Source organism: Mastigoproctus giganteus, chromosome 10, assembly GCF_048544385.1.
Source record: "Mastigoproctus giganteus isolate SK-2022 chromosome 10, ASM4854438v1, whole genome shotgun sequence".
Lineage (NCBI taxonomy): Eukaryota > Metazoa > Arthropoda > Arachnida > Uropygi > Thelyphonidae > Mastigoproctus > Mastigoproctus giganteus.
The window spans coordinates 58,886,236-58,906,394 of NC_143584.1; the positions used below are offsets into that span (position 1 = coordinate 58,886,236).

Below are 20,159 nucleotides of genomic sequence, written 5' to 3' on the forward strand. Positions count from 1 at the left end.
GCTATATGCCTAATGACTCTGATGAGTATAATAAGGAACTGTACAGGGAAATAGAGTGGGCCAGTAAATCAGAGTGTCTTATAATGGGAGATTTTAATTTCCCAGATATTGACTGGAATTTGGGGGCTGGTTACTCACACACTAGCAGGGCTTTTGTGGATTTATTGGATGATTGTTTTCTACATCAGCATGTTCGGGAGGCAACTAGAGGGAGTAATACTCTTGATTTGATTATCAGCAGTGATTCTTCATGCATTAAGAATCTGCAGATAAATGAACCACTAGGTGGCAGTGATCACAGTGTGCTGAAGTGGGATTTACTCAAAGAGGTAACTACCATTAGGGGTAAAGGGAAGGGTTATTGCTTCCGTAAAGGTGACTACGATGGACAGAGACAGTATTTAAATTCTATACAGTGGGATCAACTGATGATGTTACCAACAGCAAATTCAAAATGGGAAGCATTCAAAGAACTTATCTTGGAAGTTACTGGGCTTTACATACCAACTAAGAAATATTGTTCAAGGTTTAGGCCAAAATGGATGTCAGATGAACTAATGAGGCATATGGCAGAGAAGAAAAATGCATGGGATACATACAAATTAACACATGACACAGAAGCCTATGATAGATACAAGTTGATATGCAACCAAGTTACAAAGGAGGTTAGGCAGGCGAAGGCAGATTACGAGAAATCCTTGGCAAGGGATGCAAAGAAAAACAGCAAAGAGTTCTTCACTTATGTAAATTCTAGAAGGAAGGGGATGAATCAGATTGGTCCACTTGATATTGATGGGTCAAGTGTTGATGATCCTGCTCAGGTAGCTAACAAACTAAATGAATATTTTGCATCGACATTCACACACAAGGAGTTATTCAGCAAGGGGAATGCCAGAGGTGTATTCAACTCCAGCAGTAAGCTACAGAATCTTGAAATAACTGGGAGTAAAGTGGAGGAGAAACTGTTGAAGATAAACACAAGAAAGGCACCCGGGGTGGATGGGATCTATCCAGTTATATTAAAGGAGGCAGCAAAGGAAGTAAGCAAACCCTTAGCCATAATTATGAGAGCTTCCTTGGACTCAGGGGAGGTACCCATAGACTGGAAATGTGCAAATGTGACCCCAATTCACAAAGGAGGATCAAAGGCTGACACAAGTAATTATAGACCTGTGAGCTTAACTTCTGTTCCAGGAAAATTAATGGAGGCACTGGTTAAAGAAGCACTGCAGGATCATTTAGACAAGACTTCAGTTATAGCTCAGACACAGCATGGTTTTGTTAAGGGGAAGTCTTGCCTGACCAACTTGATTGGATACTATGATGCAGTCACAAAAGAACTGGATGCAGGGAATAACTTTGATATTATATACTTGGATCTTAGAAAGGCTTTTGATACTGTTGCACATGGAAGACTGCTACACAAATTGGAGCAGTGTGACATTGGAGGCAAATTGCTGCTATGGATAAAGGGGTGGTTGAGGGGGAGAAGAGAGTGGTAATCAATGGACACTGCTCATCGTGGACTGATGTTATTAGTGGAGTCCCTCAGGGCTCAGTGTTGGGTCCATTGTTGTTTTCTGTATTTATAAATGATATTGATGATGGTATATCGGGCTTAATGTCCAAGTTTGCAGACGATACAAAGGTTGGCAGGGTTGTCAAGGACACTACTGACACTATGCTGCTGCAACAGGATCTGGAAAGGTTGAGGAGATGGGCTGAGAGGTGGCAAATGAAGTTTAACATTGACAAATGTAAAGTACTACACATGGGAAACAGCAACTCCAGAGCAACGTATCAACTCTGTGGTACTACACTGACAGTGGTAGAGAATGAAAGGGACTTGGGGGTGGTTGTGCAGGCAGATATGAAGTTCTCTGAGCAGTGCAGACGGGCTGCAAGAGTAGCTCATGGAGTATTGTCAATGATATACAGGAATTTTTCCAGCAGGGATAAGGAGGTGATTATTCCATTGTATAAGGTGATGGTCAGGCCACACCTAGAGTACTGTATACAGGTCTGGAGGCCTCATTTCAAGGATGTAGAGCTGCTGGAACGAGTACAGAGAAGGGCAACAAAATTAGTGAATGGAACAAAGGGGTGCTCTTACAAAGAAAGGCTTAAGTTTTGCAAATTACAGTGTCTGGAGACTAGGCACCAGCGAGGTGATCTGATAGAGGTGTATAAAGCCTTGAATGGTTTAAGCATGCTCAATGCTGATGGGATTCTTCCTCTAGCTTAGAAAAATCACCTGAGAGGGCATAAATTCAAATTGAGGAAAGACAGATGTAGGATAGACGTGCGGAAATTTGCCTTTAGCCAGCGGGTGGTTGGTTGGTGGAACAGACTTCCATCCCTTGTGGTGGAGGTTGATAGCCTAAATAAGTTTAAGGCTCAGCTGGACAGGTATTTTGAACGAACAGAGGGGCGAAGTGGAAGTGGGTTTTTTTTTTTTTTTTTTGCTGATGCTGCATAAGCTTGCTTTCTTGCATCAAATGAATCTACTAATGCTAATGCTAATGGGCTTCTGTGTCATGTGTTAATTTGTCAGTATCCCATGCATTTTTCTTCTCTGCCATATGCCTCATTTGTTCATCTGACATCCATTTTGGCCTAAACCTTGAACAATATTTCTTAGTTGGTATGTAAAGCCTAGTAGCTTCCAAGATAAGTTCTTTGAATGCTTCCCATTTTGAACTTGCTGTTGGTAACATCATCAGTTGGTCCCACTGTATAGAATTTAAATACTGTCTCAGTCCATCGTAGTCGCCTTTACGGAAGCAATAACCCTTCCCTTTACCCCTAATGGTAGTTACCTCTTTGAGTAAATCCCACTTCAGCACACTGTGATCACTGCCACCTAGTGGTTCATTTATCTGCAGATTCAGCAAAATCTGCATTATCTGCAAAATCAAGAGTATTACTCCCTCTAGTTGCCTCCCGAACATGCTGATGTAGAAAACAATCATCCAATAAATCCACAAAAGCCCTGCTAGTGCGTGAGTAACCAGCCCCCAAATTCCAGTCAATATCTGGGAAATTAGCAGAGACAAACTTCTCGCATACAGAGATATACTCTCAGTGGCCAGAAAAAGAATCCCTTGCCCATTGTTGACTTTTCTAGGTTTGTCATGTAACAATTCCTGGAATTATATCTCTTTACTTTGTGTATATATATATATATATATATATATATATATCTGTTTTTGAACTGAATATTTTATCTAAATTTATATATAACATTAACATTTTAGTATTACCATTAATTTCTGAAGATTCTCCACATTTCGATTTGTGATATGAATAGCCATACTGCCTCCATCCCCATATTTAAAATCAACATTAATGTTAATAAAAGGTGAGTGTGACATTAATAACACAGCCATATCTGCAAGTGCTTGTAGAGCCACAACTGTATCCTATTGGAAATGAAAGAAAATAAATATTGCCATAAATGTAATTCTATATATTAGAAATCAAAACATTTCTGATTAAAAATAAATAAGATAAAGCTAATGAACATTTCACTAAATTGCACGAGTAAAAATCATATCAACAATCTTGCTATTTAAGTGATCTATACAATAACTAGTTAAGTTTAACAGAACTTTCACCTTCCCACTTCATGATACAAGACATTTTTTGGAAGCAAAAAATGTCCTGATCTCTCTTAACCACTGAAAAAGACCTGAAGTTTGAATTTACTGAATCAAATAAAAATATCAAGTAGAATTTGCACAATACATAATGACATTACAAATAGCTACACTTTTATCAATGACAAGCATGAAACCTGTGTCAAATATCTTGATTACACACAAATTCAATCAAAACTGCTATAAAGAGGATTAATTCTTTTTCCTTTGGAGGGTTGATCCTTTAAAATAAAAGAAGACTATAATATTGTGCATTGTGTGAAATTTATCAGAGAGATTGCAGAGTCATGCATATAAAAATTCTATGAAAAATGTATTTACATTTAATGTATGGACCTAATAAACCTGATATATCTATGGCTTATAAATATTTTTCCTTTTTTTCTGCTATATGGTAATGCATATAGTCATTTTCGTGTAGAGTTAGTGATAGTCCTTATGAAGAAAAACTCTTTATATAGTGTTCTGAGCCCACGTCAGATTCATGGAGAATTTTGTGGTATTCCTAAAGTTTGCACATGGGCTAGTAACTATGAATATTTGTTATTTGTTTATAGGCTTTATAGTGCAGGGGCAACAAGGTCATAATGTGCTTAACTGTGGTAAAATTAAATATATAGTTTTATCAATATGAATGTTGGTTAAAGTACAGATTGCATTTTGCAGACTTGTATCCATTGAGAAAAATAAAAATTTTGGCCACAGGAGGCATATCTGCTCGGAGGTGAGCAATAATGAGAGAGATGTTCATTGCAGAAAGTGAGACAAAAATAGTTTTTCAGTCACTGTTGTATATGGGATAATAAAAGAGTACATTCTGGACAGTAAGCTGCTCATTGCAGTTTGTGTGCTGTTATGGATCCGTGGCTGCAATGAGATACAAATGTGTTAGGTGTGTGTGAAGTCCACTGTAGTTGGGCTAATATGACTTCTTTAAGCCTGGTCTTGCATATATTGGATTTTTGTGCAAGGAAGTCACTTAGTCAAAAAAAAAAAAAAAAACAACAACAACCAAATGGATAAGAAATCACAAATTATATGCTTCCCTCCTAAAGGTAAATATCCAGTTGAGCTTTGAATTTACCTCAAGCCCTGTAATTTGAACTTATGACTCGTAGTTCTGGAATTCTTTAGAACATAGTGTATAGTGTAAATTTTAATGCAGCTCTGAGGGTTTCCCCAACACTGTATCAAGCAATGTGATGAATACAGAATACAAATTCCATAAAGGCCAGATTAATAAAGGTTAGTGAGTGTTAGTGTAGGGTTTTGTTGTTCATCTGACCTCTTAGCCTAGGGGCTTGTGTTTTCACACAGAAACCTCCAGTTTACCATCCAGTGCCGCAAGGAGGCAGGCCGGGCAGTAGGAAGTAAAAAGCACTAGCAGGGCAAACCCTGTGGTAACCAAGGCTACAGACAGGGAGCGCTCAATAAAAAATAAAAAAAAAATTAGGAAGTGGGAGGGGAGAGGTTAAAGTTGTAGAGAGAAAGAGGGAGGCAGTAGTGAAGGTGCCCACTTGAATGAAAGGGGGGACATAAGAGGGGGCCCAGGTCAGGATACTCATCCTGCTCTGGGATGGGAATGATAGTTGGCAGTGGGGTAATCCACCAGGTGAAGGGGGGAGGGTGCCACCTAGGATGGGAGAGTGGGGTAGGAGTGTAAGAAAACAACCAACCCAAGTGGTAGGAATTGAAGGTTCATAGGAAAAGGGATCCCTAAGTTGGAGTCCCTGTTTGTGCTCTGTCCCACACTGGTCAGGGGTCAAGTCCTGCTGACCAGTGTCTGCATCCCACACCACGCGAGCTAAGTAGCAATGGCATGATGTCTGTTTGGATGGGCAGGGAGCCATTTATTGCTTCCTGCCCATCATCTAATCTGGGGAGGATAGAAGAGAGATGCACAATTTAATACACTCATAATCTCTGCAATCTGCTTCCATTCTGTTTTTTATGCTTTATTTACATTTTGCACATTATACATTTTTGTTTTTTTCCTGTTTAAGTATATATATGAGGGCCTTTTTTTTTCCCCCAAAGATCCATTCTTTCTCATGTGGGGGAATACAATGGGTGGGAATATAAATTTAAGATAAAATTCCCTACACACTTGAAAATTTACTTATATAAAATAGTTTAAATTTAAAGCTTAAATAAGGGTTAGTTTTAATGAAACTTACTAAGAATTAAAATTTGTGTTCTTTCTCACTCACATGCTTCCATTCATTCTTTCAATCATTCATTTCAGTTATTCAATTCCATTCTCTCTGCACTGCACCCCCAGTCCCTTCAACTTACTATTACTATTCAATTGGGATGCAATCCTGGCTGCATGCCTTGCATGCCAGGGAGGAATGCAGTGTGTGTATTGGTGTTGTTAGTAACTAAGTTCATTTGTGTTAGTGTGTACACTGAAAGGACAGAATTCATGGGATACCTGGTTCCTGGGCAACACGACGCTGTTGCTCCCCTTGCTAGTGGATGAATCCACTGCTTGGCAAGTATAGAGGTTCACTGCATTCACACATATGGTAATTCAATGTCAGTATGGATAAATGTTGAGTTAACTGACTTTGAAAGAGGGACGATAGTGGGTGCTCGACGCATGGATCACTTTAGCATTAGCATTAGTAGAGGCATTTGATGCAAGAAAGCAAGCTTATGCAGCATCAGCCAAAAAAAAAAAAAAAACCACTCCCACTTCACCCCTCTGTTCATTCAAAATACCTGTCCAGCTGAGCCTTAAACTTATTTAAGCTATCAACTTCCACGACAAGGGATGGAAGTCTGTTCCACCAACCAACCACTCGCTGGCTAAAGGCAAATTTCCGCGCGTCTATCCTACATCTGTCTTTCCTCAATTTGAATTTATGCCCTCTCAGGTGATTATTCTGAGCGAGAGGAAGAATCCCATCAGCATTGAGCATGCTCAAACCATTCAATGCTTTATACACCTCTATCAGATCACCTCGCTGGTGCCTAGTCTCCAGACACTGTAATTTGCAAATCTTAAGCCTTTCTTCGTAAGAGCGCCCCTTTGTTCCATTCACTAATCTTGTTGCCCTTCTCTGTACTCGTTCCAGCAGCTCTACATCCTTCTTGAAATGAGGCCTCCAGGCCTGTATACAGTACTCTAGGTGTGGCCTGACCATTGCCTTATACAAGGGAATAATCACCTCCTTATCCCTGCTGGAAAAATTCCTATATATCATTGACAATACACCATGAGCTACTCTTGCAGCCCGTCTGCACTGCTCAGAGAACTTCATATCTGCCTGCACAACCACCCCCAGGTCCCTTTCATTCTCTACCACTGTCAGTGCAATACCACAGAGTTGATACGTTGCTCTGGGGTTGCTGTTTCCCATGTGTAGTATTTTACATTTGTCAATGTTAAACTATTGTGGATGGTACAGAAATTGCACTGTCCTTGTTCAACATTATCAAGAGAATTTCGGGAATATGCCATTTCCGGAATAACAACTCATCATGGTCAGTGCTGTGGGGGGAGATAGGTGGTGGATGAAAGTGGCCATTGATGTCTGTCTTGCACTGTTTCGGCCAACTGGAGAGTGGCGGCAGCACAAATCACTGCCGACTTCAACGAGGGAGGTGCAAAAAATGTCTTTACCAAGACCATCAGGCAAGAATTAGCCGAAATAGGTTAATTCTGCCCACTCAATGTACGCTCTGAAACTATATATTTAAGAAGTGTGTGTCCATACTGTCAGTTACATTCATCCCTTCTTTCATTCTCATTTACCAAAACTCTTGTTCACTCTCTTTTGCTTCCATGCTGGGTCACTTTCTTTCACCACAACTTTACATTATTTACCTTTCACCACAATTTCTATTTCACTCCATCAGTTCGGAGCAACATGGCCTTAGTTGCTGATGCTCCTAAAAACCCAATAACAACAACAAACTCCATCAATTCATTCACTGCCTTGCACATTCACTCAATTCTTACACACTCATTCATTCATCCTTCTTTCATTTTACATTGCATCCCCTTGCAACAAGCTAATATTATTCAGTTGAGTTGCTTCCCTGGTTGCCTGTACATCTCCCTCCCCTTTATATTTACTTAGTTAATGAGTGTGGGCCTCATGTCCCTCCTCATGGCAGGGTAAATCTGGGTGGGATAGCCCAGTCATCAATTCGGTTATGTCCAGTCTAGGTATATTTCAGGGTGCTGGTTACAGCTACCCTGTCAGATTAAATTTCATCATCTGAGGGGAGGGACATGGGCACTTTGGCTATGGATTATTACTTGGCTGTGGGAGGGGGGGACCGTAGGACCTGTCTCTTCATGTTTCATCTGATTTCAAATACTCGTTGAGTAAAGTTTGTGAATGCTTTATATATATTTTCATCGATAATAAATTGATGTTAATAGCTGAAATTGGCTCCCTTGGAAGGGGCCAATTTCAGCTATTAACTGTTTTCTCCGGATTTCATAGATTGACATTCATAAAGAATGTGTGCCTAGTCTTCACTCATCACACAGGTACAATTTGGGTCATCAGTCAACCCTAAGGAAGTTATTTTTGCCTTTAGCAAGCAGTGACCTGTCAATATGCAGGTTGTAAAAAGTCCAGGGGCGTACCACTTTGGTGGTTTTGGACTAACCATTGCCACCTATGGCTTTTGGTAACAGCACCTCTGTTTTCCTGTTCCCAATTTTATTGCTCATGGAGCTTTGTGGCTATTTTCTTTCTCTTAGCCATGATGTTGTTGGCTGTGTCAAGGACTATCCCCAGAAATTCTGTGGGTATGCCCTACCTGAGTCTATAATATAAGCCTCTTTTGGCTATTTCCAAATAAGTTGGGAGAGCCAGCACCTGCAGTGCCAATGTGCTTACAGTGCAACAAGCCCTTATGACAGACGTATTGTTCTCTGAATTGTCTCTAATTTGTTCCTATTTCTGATATGATTGTGTGGGTAAACCATGCTGGTTCCATAGGTGATGACAGGTAAGAACATTGCTCAATATATATGATTACCAGGATCTTTTATTTTGAGACCCTAGTCAGACCTGCTGATCGTGGCAATCATGCCTGCATAGTTTCTCACTTCTGTTGCTAAATATGCCAAATGGGGATAAAGTTAATTTATAGTCAAAAACAACCCTTAGGTATTTTTGTTCTGATATTATTTTTATGGTTATTCCATTAGTTTTAATTTGAGGGGGTGTCCTTAGGTTTCCTTTCAAAAGTATTTAGTTTTTCTGGTGATATCCTGAGCATGTGCATTTGTGCCCACTCCTGCAGTTGCATGAGGGTGGCATTTGATCTTTGTCCTATAACCACTCTTGTGTTCCTTTTACAAGGAGAATCAAATCATCTGCAAAGGTTAGGCTTTCCACTGGGCCAGAAATTCATCAAGAACAATTGTCCAGAAGAAAGGGCCACGGAATGAGCCCGGCGGGCAACCTTTATTCACAGGGCAGGTCAACTCCTGGAACCTTGTATGAACCAAGACACTTCTGTAGCTGTTTATTATCTGATAGAGGTTTTCTGGGACATTTGTCTGGAGGAGCCTCCTAAGAACATTATACCATCAGAATGAATCAAATGCCCAGCAAAGTCTATTAAAATCACCAACATATATTTTTCCTCTGTGTGTTTTACTGCTGTGAGTAGGTGGTGCATGGTAATGTACCACCTACCTGTAGATTTTCCGTTTAAATCCATACTGACTGTTTGAATGGTATTCTGCTTCAGTGTAATAGGTTGAGATTCTGTTGTAAATTAACTCAGGTGCTCAGGGTTCTTTAATATGAGCCTAAGCACAGCTATTTTCCAGATTTTTGGGAATTTTCCCTCTGCCAGGCAGTGATTATACAGATTTCTTTGTTTATCAGGAGCAGTTTCAGCAATTTCAGCAATTCAGGGCATTTGTTGTTTTTGGTTTTAATTAAAGCTGCTTGTAATTCTTCTAATGTTAATAGAGGCTCTATGTTGGCATTTTCAAAGTGTGTATTCTCATTGATTATGTCACTCTGAGTAGGAGAATAATCTTCACCATCAGTCTGGATAATAGTATCTAATATGTTATTAACAGACTCTGCCCAACACAGGGTTGGGGTTCCATCGGTTTTAGTGTAGTTTCAAGTGCATCTCCTCTTCGTAGCTTGTTGTGGGTCACTGTTCTGTACACGACTCCCCATGGTTCTGCATTTACAGAAGTTCCCACCAAGTGCCACCAGGATTCCTTTTTCTTTTCTCTTATGAGGGAAGTATATTGGTTCCTGAGAGTCCTATAAGTATCTCTCAGGGTGTCAACCTAATTTTGGGGCCATGATGTTTTGGCCCTCTGGAAATGTTTCCTTACCTGGTGAACTCTTCTTCCTGAGTTTTTTTCCCTTGGGATAGATGGGTGTGTTGTTTTGGTGATCATTTCTGTCAGAGTCATTGCATGATCATCTGGACTATAATTGCTGTTTGATCTAGACTGCTCATTTTTCTGTTTCTGCAGCTCATCTGCTGTGAGTTCAGTGAAGATGTTCCATTTTGCTTTTTTACGATGTATTGTCTTATATCTGATAGAGACTGTTGAGTTATCTGTAGCTGTGTGTTTAACTTAAAAGTTATTGCTCTGTGATCTGATGTAGTCCAGGATGGCTGGACTACATCAGATCACTTTGAAATTTTTAAAGCTATTGAATTTATGGCAAGAGTGATATCAATGTCACTCTCCCACGTGGTACTCCTAAAGGTAGGCAGGTTGTGTGGTTGATTTAACACCAGAAATGTAGAGGTAGCAATACATTCTGTAAGAATTTTGCCATTACTGGTATCTGCTTTGTCTTCTGCATGACTATGCCATATTGACCGACACAGACTATTATGTTAGCATTTGGCAATAGAGCAGTAACTGTTTGTAGGTATTCAATGCTGGGATCTATATCTTCACCAGGTCTACAATACAATGAAATAATGTAAAACTGTCCTGCAGCACTGGTGATGTGTGCACATACTGCCACTGGGGAGCAGAGTATTCTGAAGTGTATTCTTTAATCTTATAGTCTCTTGGATATCCTTGAACTCTACCCATATGTGTGTATGGTTCTTGGAGTACCAAGATATCTATATAACTTTCTTCTAATTTTAGTTTGATCTGATCAACAACTGTTCTTTCTCTCTTAATTTAATCATTTTCTAGTAACAGGGGCATTTAACATCCCTAATGCCATGTAAATGGTCAGTCAGCCATGCTGACTTGCAAGTAGCACATTTAGGCTGCTGATTTTTTTTTTTTTTTTTGGAAAATTTTAAAGTCATGGCTAGTGACTTTTTTTTTTTTTTTTTGGTAGTTGTTGGCGCATAGGCTTCTGTGGCCATAATGCACCACCCAAGGTTTTTGTAGTACTTTGATCCAAGCCTGAGGCGGGAATCGAACCCGCGACCTTTGGGTTGCCAAGCAGGCACTTTACCCACCCTGCTAGCCCGGTCGGCGGCTAGTGAGTGCACAGTAACCACAGACAGGAGTTTTCTGACTGCAGTTCCTGGCAGTATATCCATACTTGTGACAGTTATAATACTTTTGGACAGGGAAGTGCTCCCTGAATCTGTGGCTGGTCCAGCCAGCATAGATTCTTTGCTGTCCTTGTAATGCCTTCCAGATTCCAGGTGAGATGTCCACTATTAAGTTTAACTGCCCATTTCTTCTACTCTTTGTCCCTCTTCTCAGCTGAAATTTACTGGAAAACTCATCAATTGTCATGATATAGTTAAAGTTTTTGTAGTAAAGATCTGTCATCAGATCTCTTTCAGGAGTTGATTCAGATATACCAAAAATGATAATATTGGGGTTTTCCCCCATTTGGTTTTTCAGGCAGTAAACCCAGGTTTGCTATTTCTGGGTGGTTCTCAATCTTTTTTAGGTCTTCTTTATTTGTCACTTCTATTAAAATCCCATTGTTTCAAATTTTGCATAGACTGTTTACTTTTATTTTCTTCAAGTAAGGTTTTAGTTTGGTAACTACTGAGCCTTTCACAGCCTTACTTGATTTTTGGGTGCAGTCATTTGCCTTAAGTATGATTACATTTTTGTCTTTATTTGCATCACTTACCTTGTTAATCATCTATTTAGGTTTTGTTGTTTCATTTTTGCCACTAGCCTTTGCTGCCTCAACATAGGTCAGTGTATTCCTTGCCCTGTAGTTATTCTTTTCTTCAGTTATTATTTCCAATTTAGATTTCAAAACTTGGTTCCCAGTATTTATACTGGGAGTTATCTCTGTGAGTCTTTGCTCCAAAATCGCCCAGCAAGTTTCTGTCTGGAGCCTTATTGCTGAGGTTATTCCATTAGTTTGTTGTGCATAAATTCTTCTAAGAAAAGTTGCACTTTTTTAGTTTGTTTCACTGGATCATTAATACTGTATTGGTTAGGTATTCATACCTTTTTTATCCTCTGTTCTTGGTTGTTCAACTTCAGCACTATCTTTATTTTCCACCTGATTCTTCCCTTTCTTAGCTTTTTTGTGCTAAGGGGGCCTGGAAGACAGTTGTCTAAATCAGCTTTGTTGTCTTCCTTATTATTGGGCAGTTCTCTTCTTTAGAACAGTGAGAATTCCACCTTCATTCATTTTGCCAATCCCCCTTATAAAACTCAATCAAATCACCTCTGAGGTAATTGGTTGCCAAGCTCTGTAGCCAAATAATTAGAGTCCTTCCTCATACAGTCGTCCTCCTGCAAATATCACCATTCAAGATGCCTATCTTTTGAACCGTTCAAGAAGATCGATGTATTTTTTCAGATGAGGTCTCCATACTTGAACAGAGTATTCCAAATGCCTTATACAGTGGGATTATGACCTCCCTATCTGTACAGATTAGCATTCAATATATCACTGATAGGACACAATGGGTTTTCCGGCTGCCTGTTTACAATATTCAGAAAACTTCATATCTGCTTGTATTGTAACTCCCAGCTCTCTTTCCTCCTGCACTGTTTTCAATTCAACCATATCAAGTGCATAATTTATTCATGGGTTGCTATTCCCCAAATGTAAGACCTTGCATTTAGCAGCATTAAAACATAGCTGCCACTTCTCCGACCAGCTTCAAAGTCTATTCACATCATCCTGAAGGAGCACTGCTTGGCACTGATCATTAACAACTCTGCCAATCTTTATGTCATCTGCAAATTTTGACATCATGCCTTCTATCCCTTTTTCGATGGCATTTTTTTTAAATGAGAAACAACAATGGTCCAAGAACCGACCCTTGAGGGACTCCACTCCTGATATTACACCAATCTGAAGAAGATGTGGATAAGATTACACAAGTGCAAGTAGTGAATTTCCAGCTCCAAGAAACATAAGTTTTTGAAGACTTTTGCCATTTTATTGACTTAACTCTCATATTATTAACATTATTATATTAAAACCACTCTACCACACGAAAATTAACAATATAGTTAGGCTGTTCACCTACATTACTATACATTAATATGATGTTTCAGTTATCTTACCGATACCCATCATCAGACCAAGCTGTTGGGGAACAGAAAAATAGAAAGAGTTACAAATTTGAATATTTTAAAATATTACAGTTACCAATTTGCAATTACAATATTACTATTACAATCTACAAATTATGGATGTACAGTATTAAATTTAAGTTACCTTCACAATAGAAAACATGAAAACAAAGATAATTACAAAGAGATTAAATTCTTACCTGCTGACTCCATTAGGATAGTTTTTTATCCTGGATGTGGGGTGACCTATGCTCCCATCGTCTTGACATCAGGGTTGGTAAGCAGACTGGCTCAGGATCTTACCGGTACCTATCATTAGACCATGCTGCTGGTGCCAAGTTTTAACCTGGATCTGGGGTTCTTGTGTAGTGGAAGCCTGGGGGTGACCCTTGTTCCCATATGCTTTTCCGACCCACCTAGCACTGCCTCGATATCATAAGCAAATATTCTTGCACTCTTTTTATTTAAGTATATCCCATCCCTATAGAAACAATCTCTCCTGTTAGAAAGCACAGACCATGCTGAAAAAAATTCTATCTCTCCAGGCCCAACTGATTGACAAGGTTCTCATCATATACTCCTATTTTCAACATTGACCTGTACTTGTTAAGTCCGCAGACCTCCTACTCTTAATGTCATTAGTGCCGAAGTGTACAACAATATGCCCTTAAAAAGATGATATCTGCTCTACAATGTCATCATCTTTTGCCCCTGGCAGACATACCCTGGTCCTATTCCACTTATCCTTTTTGCACAATATATTTCCCATCTCCTTGACAATAGAGTCACCGACAATAACTAGCTCTTGTGGGACCAGCGCTTTCGGCCCTGAAGGTTGCCGCTGTGTTGCCAGATGATTGATGGGGGCAGCTGAAAGCTTGATGGGTCCCCCAATTTAAGTCCTTCGAGGGCATCTACCCTGCCCTTCAAAGTCTCATAAAGTCCCATAAAAATGCTGACTTGGTGCCTGCCTTCTTCACACTGCTTACATTGAGCACACACAAAAACATCCCCCTTGGCAACATCATGTCCCGTCCAAGAAAAGTCTGCAAACATTTCACAAGTTGCACATTTCTTTAGGCTGTGATGTGTTGGAGAATCGTCCCCTTTGGTTCTCCCATGAGCCATAGTACTCCCGCTACTTTATGAATGTTGCTTTGCTGCTCTAGTCTGGGGCATGATTTTCGTTTAAATTTGATTTAATTAATTAATTAATTATGAAAATTAATAAGGTTAATAAATTTAATTGATTAATTTACTATACTATAATTGACTATACAATACTATACTAAGCTAATGCAGTAATACGTATTCTGCTGTATAGTTTTACGTTATACCTTAGCTATCAAATTTGAGATATACGTTTTCAAGTTATGCTATACGTAATGATCACAATGCTAAATTAGTTGTATCCTTAGCTAAATACAAAAGATATATGCCCAAAAAGTGATTAAAACCTTAAAAATACTTATTTATTACAATTAAAACCCTACTATTCTTCTACTGTTCACTACTGATTACGCTGATTCCAGCCAAAACAGGCGCCTCCGTAGCCAGGTGGGAAGGAGCAACAGTGCATAGCACACGCTTCTTGATTAAACTGGGGTTCAAGCCCGTCACCACCAAATACGGAGGATGCGGAAAGGTCAGGGAATGACCACCGCATATTCTCGGAGCAATATGGTCTTAGTTGCTAATGCTCCTAAACAAAACAACAACAACCAGCCAAAACACCAATGCTATAGCAGTAAGAGTAGCGAGTTGTAACTTACAAAGTCACTAGCTAAATTTAAAAAATATGCTTACAAACACCACTAAGTTTAGTTAATCAATTTGCAAAACACAAATTAATACATTAACTAATCAAAAAATACAACAGATATATGCCCAAAAGGTAATTAAACCCTTCAAAATACGAATTTGTTACAATTTAAACTTCACTGTTCTTCTGACTACTAGTTACTATAATATTCCCACCAAAAACACCACTACGATAGCAGTAGGAGTAGCGAGTTGTAACTTACAAAATCACTAGATAAATTTAAAAAATAAGCTAATGAATGCCACTAAGCCTATTTAATCTATTTGTAAAACTAAAATTTGTAAAAAAACTATATAGTTAGGGAAGGACGATACATGGTTGTTTTCCATTAAGTTTATTATTATATTAAAACTACTCTTATACCATGTGAAAATTAACATTGTAGGTAAACAGCTTAACAAACTATATTGTTATTTTTCATGCGGTATAAGAGAGTGGTTTTAATATAATAATATTGATGTACAAGTTAGTGCAACTGCATCATTTCTGTATGTAGCCAACTACTTAAGTAGTTATAATTTGGCATTATTAAGTATATCTCATATTGTGAATACCTTCACAATGAATTGCACGATATTGCACTACCTTGAATAAGTATTGCTTCACCATAGCACAGGGGTCGGCAACCTTTTTTGAGCGAAGTGCCATTTTTGATCTAATTTAAAAAAAAAAAAAGAATCCGAAGAGCCACAACTCAGCTCAATGGGGTGGAGGAGTTTTGTAAGAAATGGAATAGTGGGAAGGTATTTTATTAAAAAATATATATTTTTTGAAATATTATTTACGAATGATTATTTATTAATAAATAATAAATAATCATTAATAAATATTATTTATTAATGCTCGTGATGTGCAGGCAAACTAAAGAGAAGTGTTTGTAGCTTGCACTGACACTAATGTTATATTCACATTGCTGCCCATGCCCGTTGCTCTTGTCATGTGGGCCAAAAGTTAGAGCCGCATATGGCTCGTAAGCTGCAGGCTGCCGACCCCTGGCATAGGAGAAGACTATTGTTACTTATTCTCAGCAGATATCATCACCCATACGGCACCGTTTCAGAGCTTACTCGCTCCTCATCAGTGGGTGGGCAGATACCCTGGTGTTGCAATGATGACAACCAAGCTGCAAAGTATAACTCCACAATGATATTAATAAATATATTCTATAATAATATCCTTAATGGAAAATAACCACATAGCATCATTCCCTAACTATATTGTCATATTATGTCATACTCTATAAGTAGTCCGAGTCCTAGTCATGCTCACTGTTTTATTTTTAATTCAGCAAGAGATTTTGTAGGTTATTACTTAATATGAATCGAACTGTTGTTTCTTTTGAATTTTGCCACCATTGTTATAATATAGAGTGAGTGGTAGGAGAATTAAATTTTTTATTTATGGTAAATAGGTAGCTCTAAAATTCTAATCAATTAGGTTGGCTTTATGTCGATAATTTTTTTTATATACTATAATTAGCTTATAGCTCCAAATCATTTGTTGGACATATATCTTTCTGTTTAGGTAAGAACATAAATAATTTAACATTGTGGTTGTTACGGTATAGGGTAATCTATATTCAGAACTTATTAGCGAAAGGTATAGCATAAAATTAGACAGAATAATATGTATCACTGCATTTAGGAATCTATAAAATTAATATAATATTGACAATTAATTAATTAAATATATTAATCTTATTAATTTTCATTGTTAATCAATTTTATTCAAATGAAAATCATGTACCAGACTGGAGCAGCAAAGCAACAGGCACAAAGTGCTCTGGCTTGTGGGAGAACAGAAGGAGACAATTCTCCAATGAATCACAGCCTAAAAAATGTTCAACTTGTGAAATGTTTGCAGATTTTTCTGGAACAGGACATTATCTAGCAGAGGTGGATATCTTTGTATGCCTAATTTAGTAGTAGTAAGTTACTACAACAGGATCTAGAAAAGTTGATCAGAAGGGCAGAGAGGTGGCAACTGAAGTTTAACACTGACAAATGTGTAAAATACTGCATATGGAAACCAGTAACCCCAGAGTAACATATCAACTGTATGAAACTAAACCGATGGTGGCAGAGAACGAAAAGGACCTGGGAACAATTGTGCAGTCAAATATGAAGTTTTCTGAGCAGTGCAGATAGTCTGCAAGAGTAGCTCATGGTGTCTTGTATATGATATACCAGAATTTTCCTAGCAGGGATAAGGAGGTGATTATCCCCTCTATATATAGCAATTGTCAGGCCAAAACTTCAGTACTGTATACAGGTCTGGAAGCCTCATTTTAAAAAGGACATAGAGCTGCTGGAACGAGTACAGAGAAGGGCAAAAAAGATTAGTGGAATTCCACAGGGTTCAGTGTTGGGCCGCTGACTGTTCTGTATATTTATCAATTATATTGATGAAGGTATATCAGGCTTAGTGTCGAAGTTTGCAGATGATACAAAGGTTGGCAGGATTGTTAATGACAGTAATGGCAGTGTGCTACTGCAACCGGATCTAGAAAATTTGGGCAGATGGGCTGAGAAGTGGCAACTGAAGTTTAACATTGACAAATGCAAAGAATTGCATATGGGTAGAAGTAACTCCAGAGGAACGTAACAACTGTGTGGTATTACATTTAGGGTGGTAGAAAATGAAAAGGATCTGGGAGTAATTGTGCAGTCAGATATGAAGTTTTCTGAGCAATGCAGACAGGTTGCAAAAGCAGGTCATGGGGTTTTGTCAATGATATAAAGCAATTTTGCTAGCAGCGAAAAGGAGGTGATAGTCCCTTTGTAGAAGGCAATGGTCAGGCTACGCCACTCCTTGAATACTGTGTACAGGTTTGGAACCCTCATTTTAGGAAAGATGTAGATTTGCTTGAGCATGTACAGAGAAGGGCAACAGGATTGGTGAGGGGAATGAAGGGATCCTCTTACCAAAAGAGGCTTAAGTTTTGCAAATTGCAACAGCTGGAGACTAGGCACCTGCGAGGTGATCTGATTGAGGTGTATAAGGCCTTGAATGGGTTAAGCACTCTGAATTCTGATGGGATTTTTCCACTTGCTCAGATTATGAACCTAAGGTGGCATAAATTCAAATTGAGGTAAGAAAGTTGTAGAATATATGTGCGGAAATTTACCTTTAGCCAGTGGGTGGTTAATTGCTGGAACAAACTTCCATCTGTTGTTATGGAAGTTGATAGCTTAAATAAATTCAAAAGGTGGAATTGGACAAACTTTTAGAGGGAATGGTTGTGTGATTTTTTTTTTTTTTTTGGCTGATGCTACATAAGGTCATATGCTTGCTTTTTTGCATCACATGCCTCTATTACTACTATTACTATTACATCAGCATTAGTTGTCCTAACCACCAGTTCAAATTCAGCCAGTTTATTGACAACACTCCTGACATTATTGTAGACACAACTGAAACTATGACTTCTTCTATAGTTTACTACCCTGACACACCCCTTTAAGTTATTTAGGTTTATATCCCAAGCTTCCCTCTCATTTCAAACATTGCTACCCTCAGAACATGCTATAAACACAGGCTGTTCTGGCAAGAAACAAGAATTTTTGAGGTGAGTGGAAGATTACTTTGATCCATATCATCATTGGATAAATGCAGCTCTAAATTACCCCTCCTCATAACTAGCAGTTCCCCTGAACCCTTAGGGTATCCTCAATGGTATTGAGGATATTGGAAAAACCCATGAAACACACCTTTGTTCGAATGAATATCATCTCTACAAAATAGATTCCTACTAACTACAAATGTGGGCTATGCTGATAAAAGTGTCCTCCCAAGAGCCTTGCAGATTTCCTCAAGTCTTGAGTTAATCCACAAGGCTTTCTGCATATAGTCCTTCCTATCATGTCTGGGCAGAGTTGCAGACACATACACATTCTGACCTAAATTGTGATATTTTCTCAGCACAGCCTATATTTTTTCCAACAGATGATCAGGCTGTGTATGCTTAAAATTGTTAGACCCAACATGAATAATAATTCTCTTTACCTCCCTTAAAATCTGAAAATCTGTTGGTAATATCATTTCCTCGGAAACCCACTCAAGTTCTGGACCACCTATCTTTATTACAAAAAACGTGACCTGTTTCCTTGACAATAGAGTCACACAATAAAACTAGATCACCTTTAACCAGAGTGGTATGCTCTTGACTGTTCTTTTCTGGATCCAGAATTGGGATGCATCACTTGGCTGGTCAGGAGATACTTGTGTCCTGACGAGCTCCCAGCTACATTTGTTTCTAGGGCAAGCACTCATCTTTCAGTGAATCAAATTTTTCTTGTAATGCACCAAGTTGTAATTTGAGATTGGTACACTCCTTACACTGGTTACAAAGAAAAGAATTGCCAAATGAGCTAGTTCTGTCTTATAGACTGGCCTTGAAACATATGGCACAAATGTATAAATGATAAAGTCATGACTCACACTGGAATGCCCACAGAAATTTCCGTTTGAGTCCTGATGTCGCTGTAATTTGCATTTTAAGTGGATCTTATATCAACAAAAATTTTTTAATCAAAATGTAAACTTTATAAAGATTACAAAATTAAAATTTACAATATATTACAGAACTTCTGTTAACAAAATATTACAGAACTGTTAACAAATCTGTTAACAAAATATTACAGAACTGTTAACAAATCTGTTAACAAAATATCACAGAAATTCAATTGCTGACAAAAATTAAATCACTAAAGAAGTTAAATTTAAGCGACCAAATGAAAGTTATGAAATTTCTACCAGAATATCGAAAACAAAGGTTATCTGAATATTAAGATTAGCATTAGTAAAGATATATGATGCGAAAGAGCAAGCTTATATATAGAATTAGCAAACAAAACTAAAAAAAACCTTCCCATTTCACCTATCTATTCACTCCATATGTTTGGCTATTTCTACCTTGAACTTATGTAAGTTAGTGACCCCCACTAAAACAGATGGAAGTTTGTTCCAGCTTCTACCATCTGTTGGCTAAAGGCAAATTTCCATACATCTATTCTACAACTCTCTTTCCTCAATTTGAATTTATGTCCCTTCAGGTGAGTAATCTGAGCAAGAGTAAAAGTCCCGTCAGCATTGAGCTTGCTCAAACCATTCAAGGCCTTATACACTTCAATTAGATCACCTCGCAGTGCCTAGTATCCAGATGCTGCAATTTGCAAAACTAATCCTTTCG

At 38.4% G+C, this 20,159-nt stretch overlaps 1 protein-coding gene across 2 annotated transcripts in view; it reads right to left on the reverse strand.

The window, feature by feature from the left end:
- LOC150079048 (CD109 antigen-like) overlaps nt 1-20,159 on the reverse strand; it is a 1,092,235-nt gene that overhangs the window by 152,835 nt on the left and 919,241 nt on the right. For both annotated transcript variants that reach the window (XM_090384122.1, XM_090384121.1), the window contains exon 30: nt 3,264-3,422. In XM_090384122.1, coding sequence (XP_090240248.1) covers nt 3,264-3,422 — 159 coding nt within the window. The remainder of the gene's footprint in view (nt 1-3,263; nt 3,423-20,159) is intronic.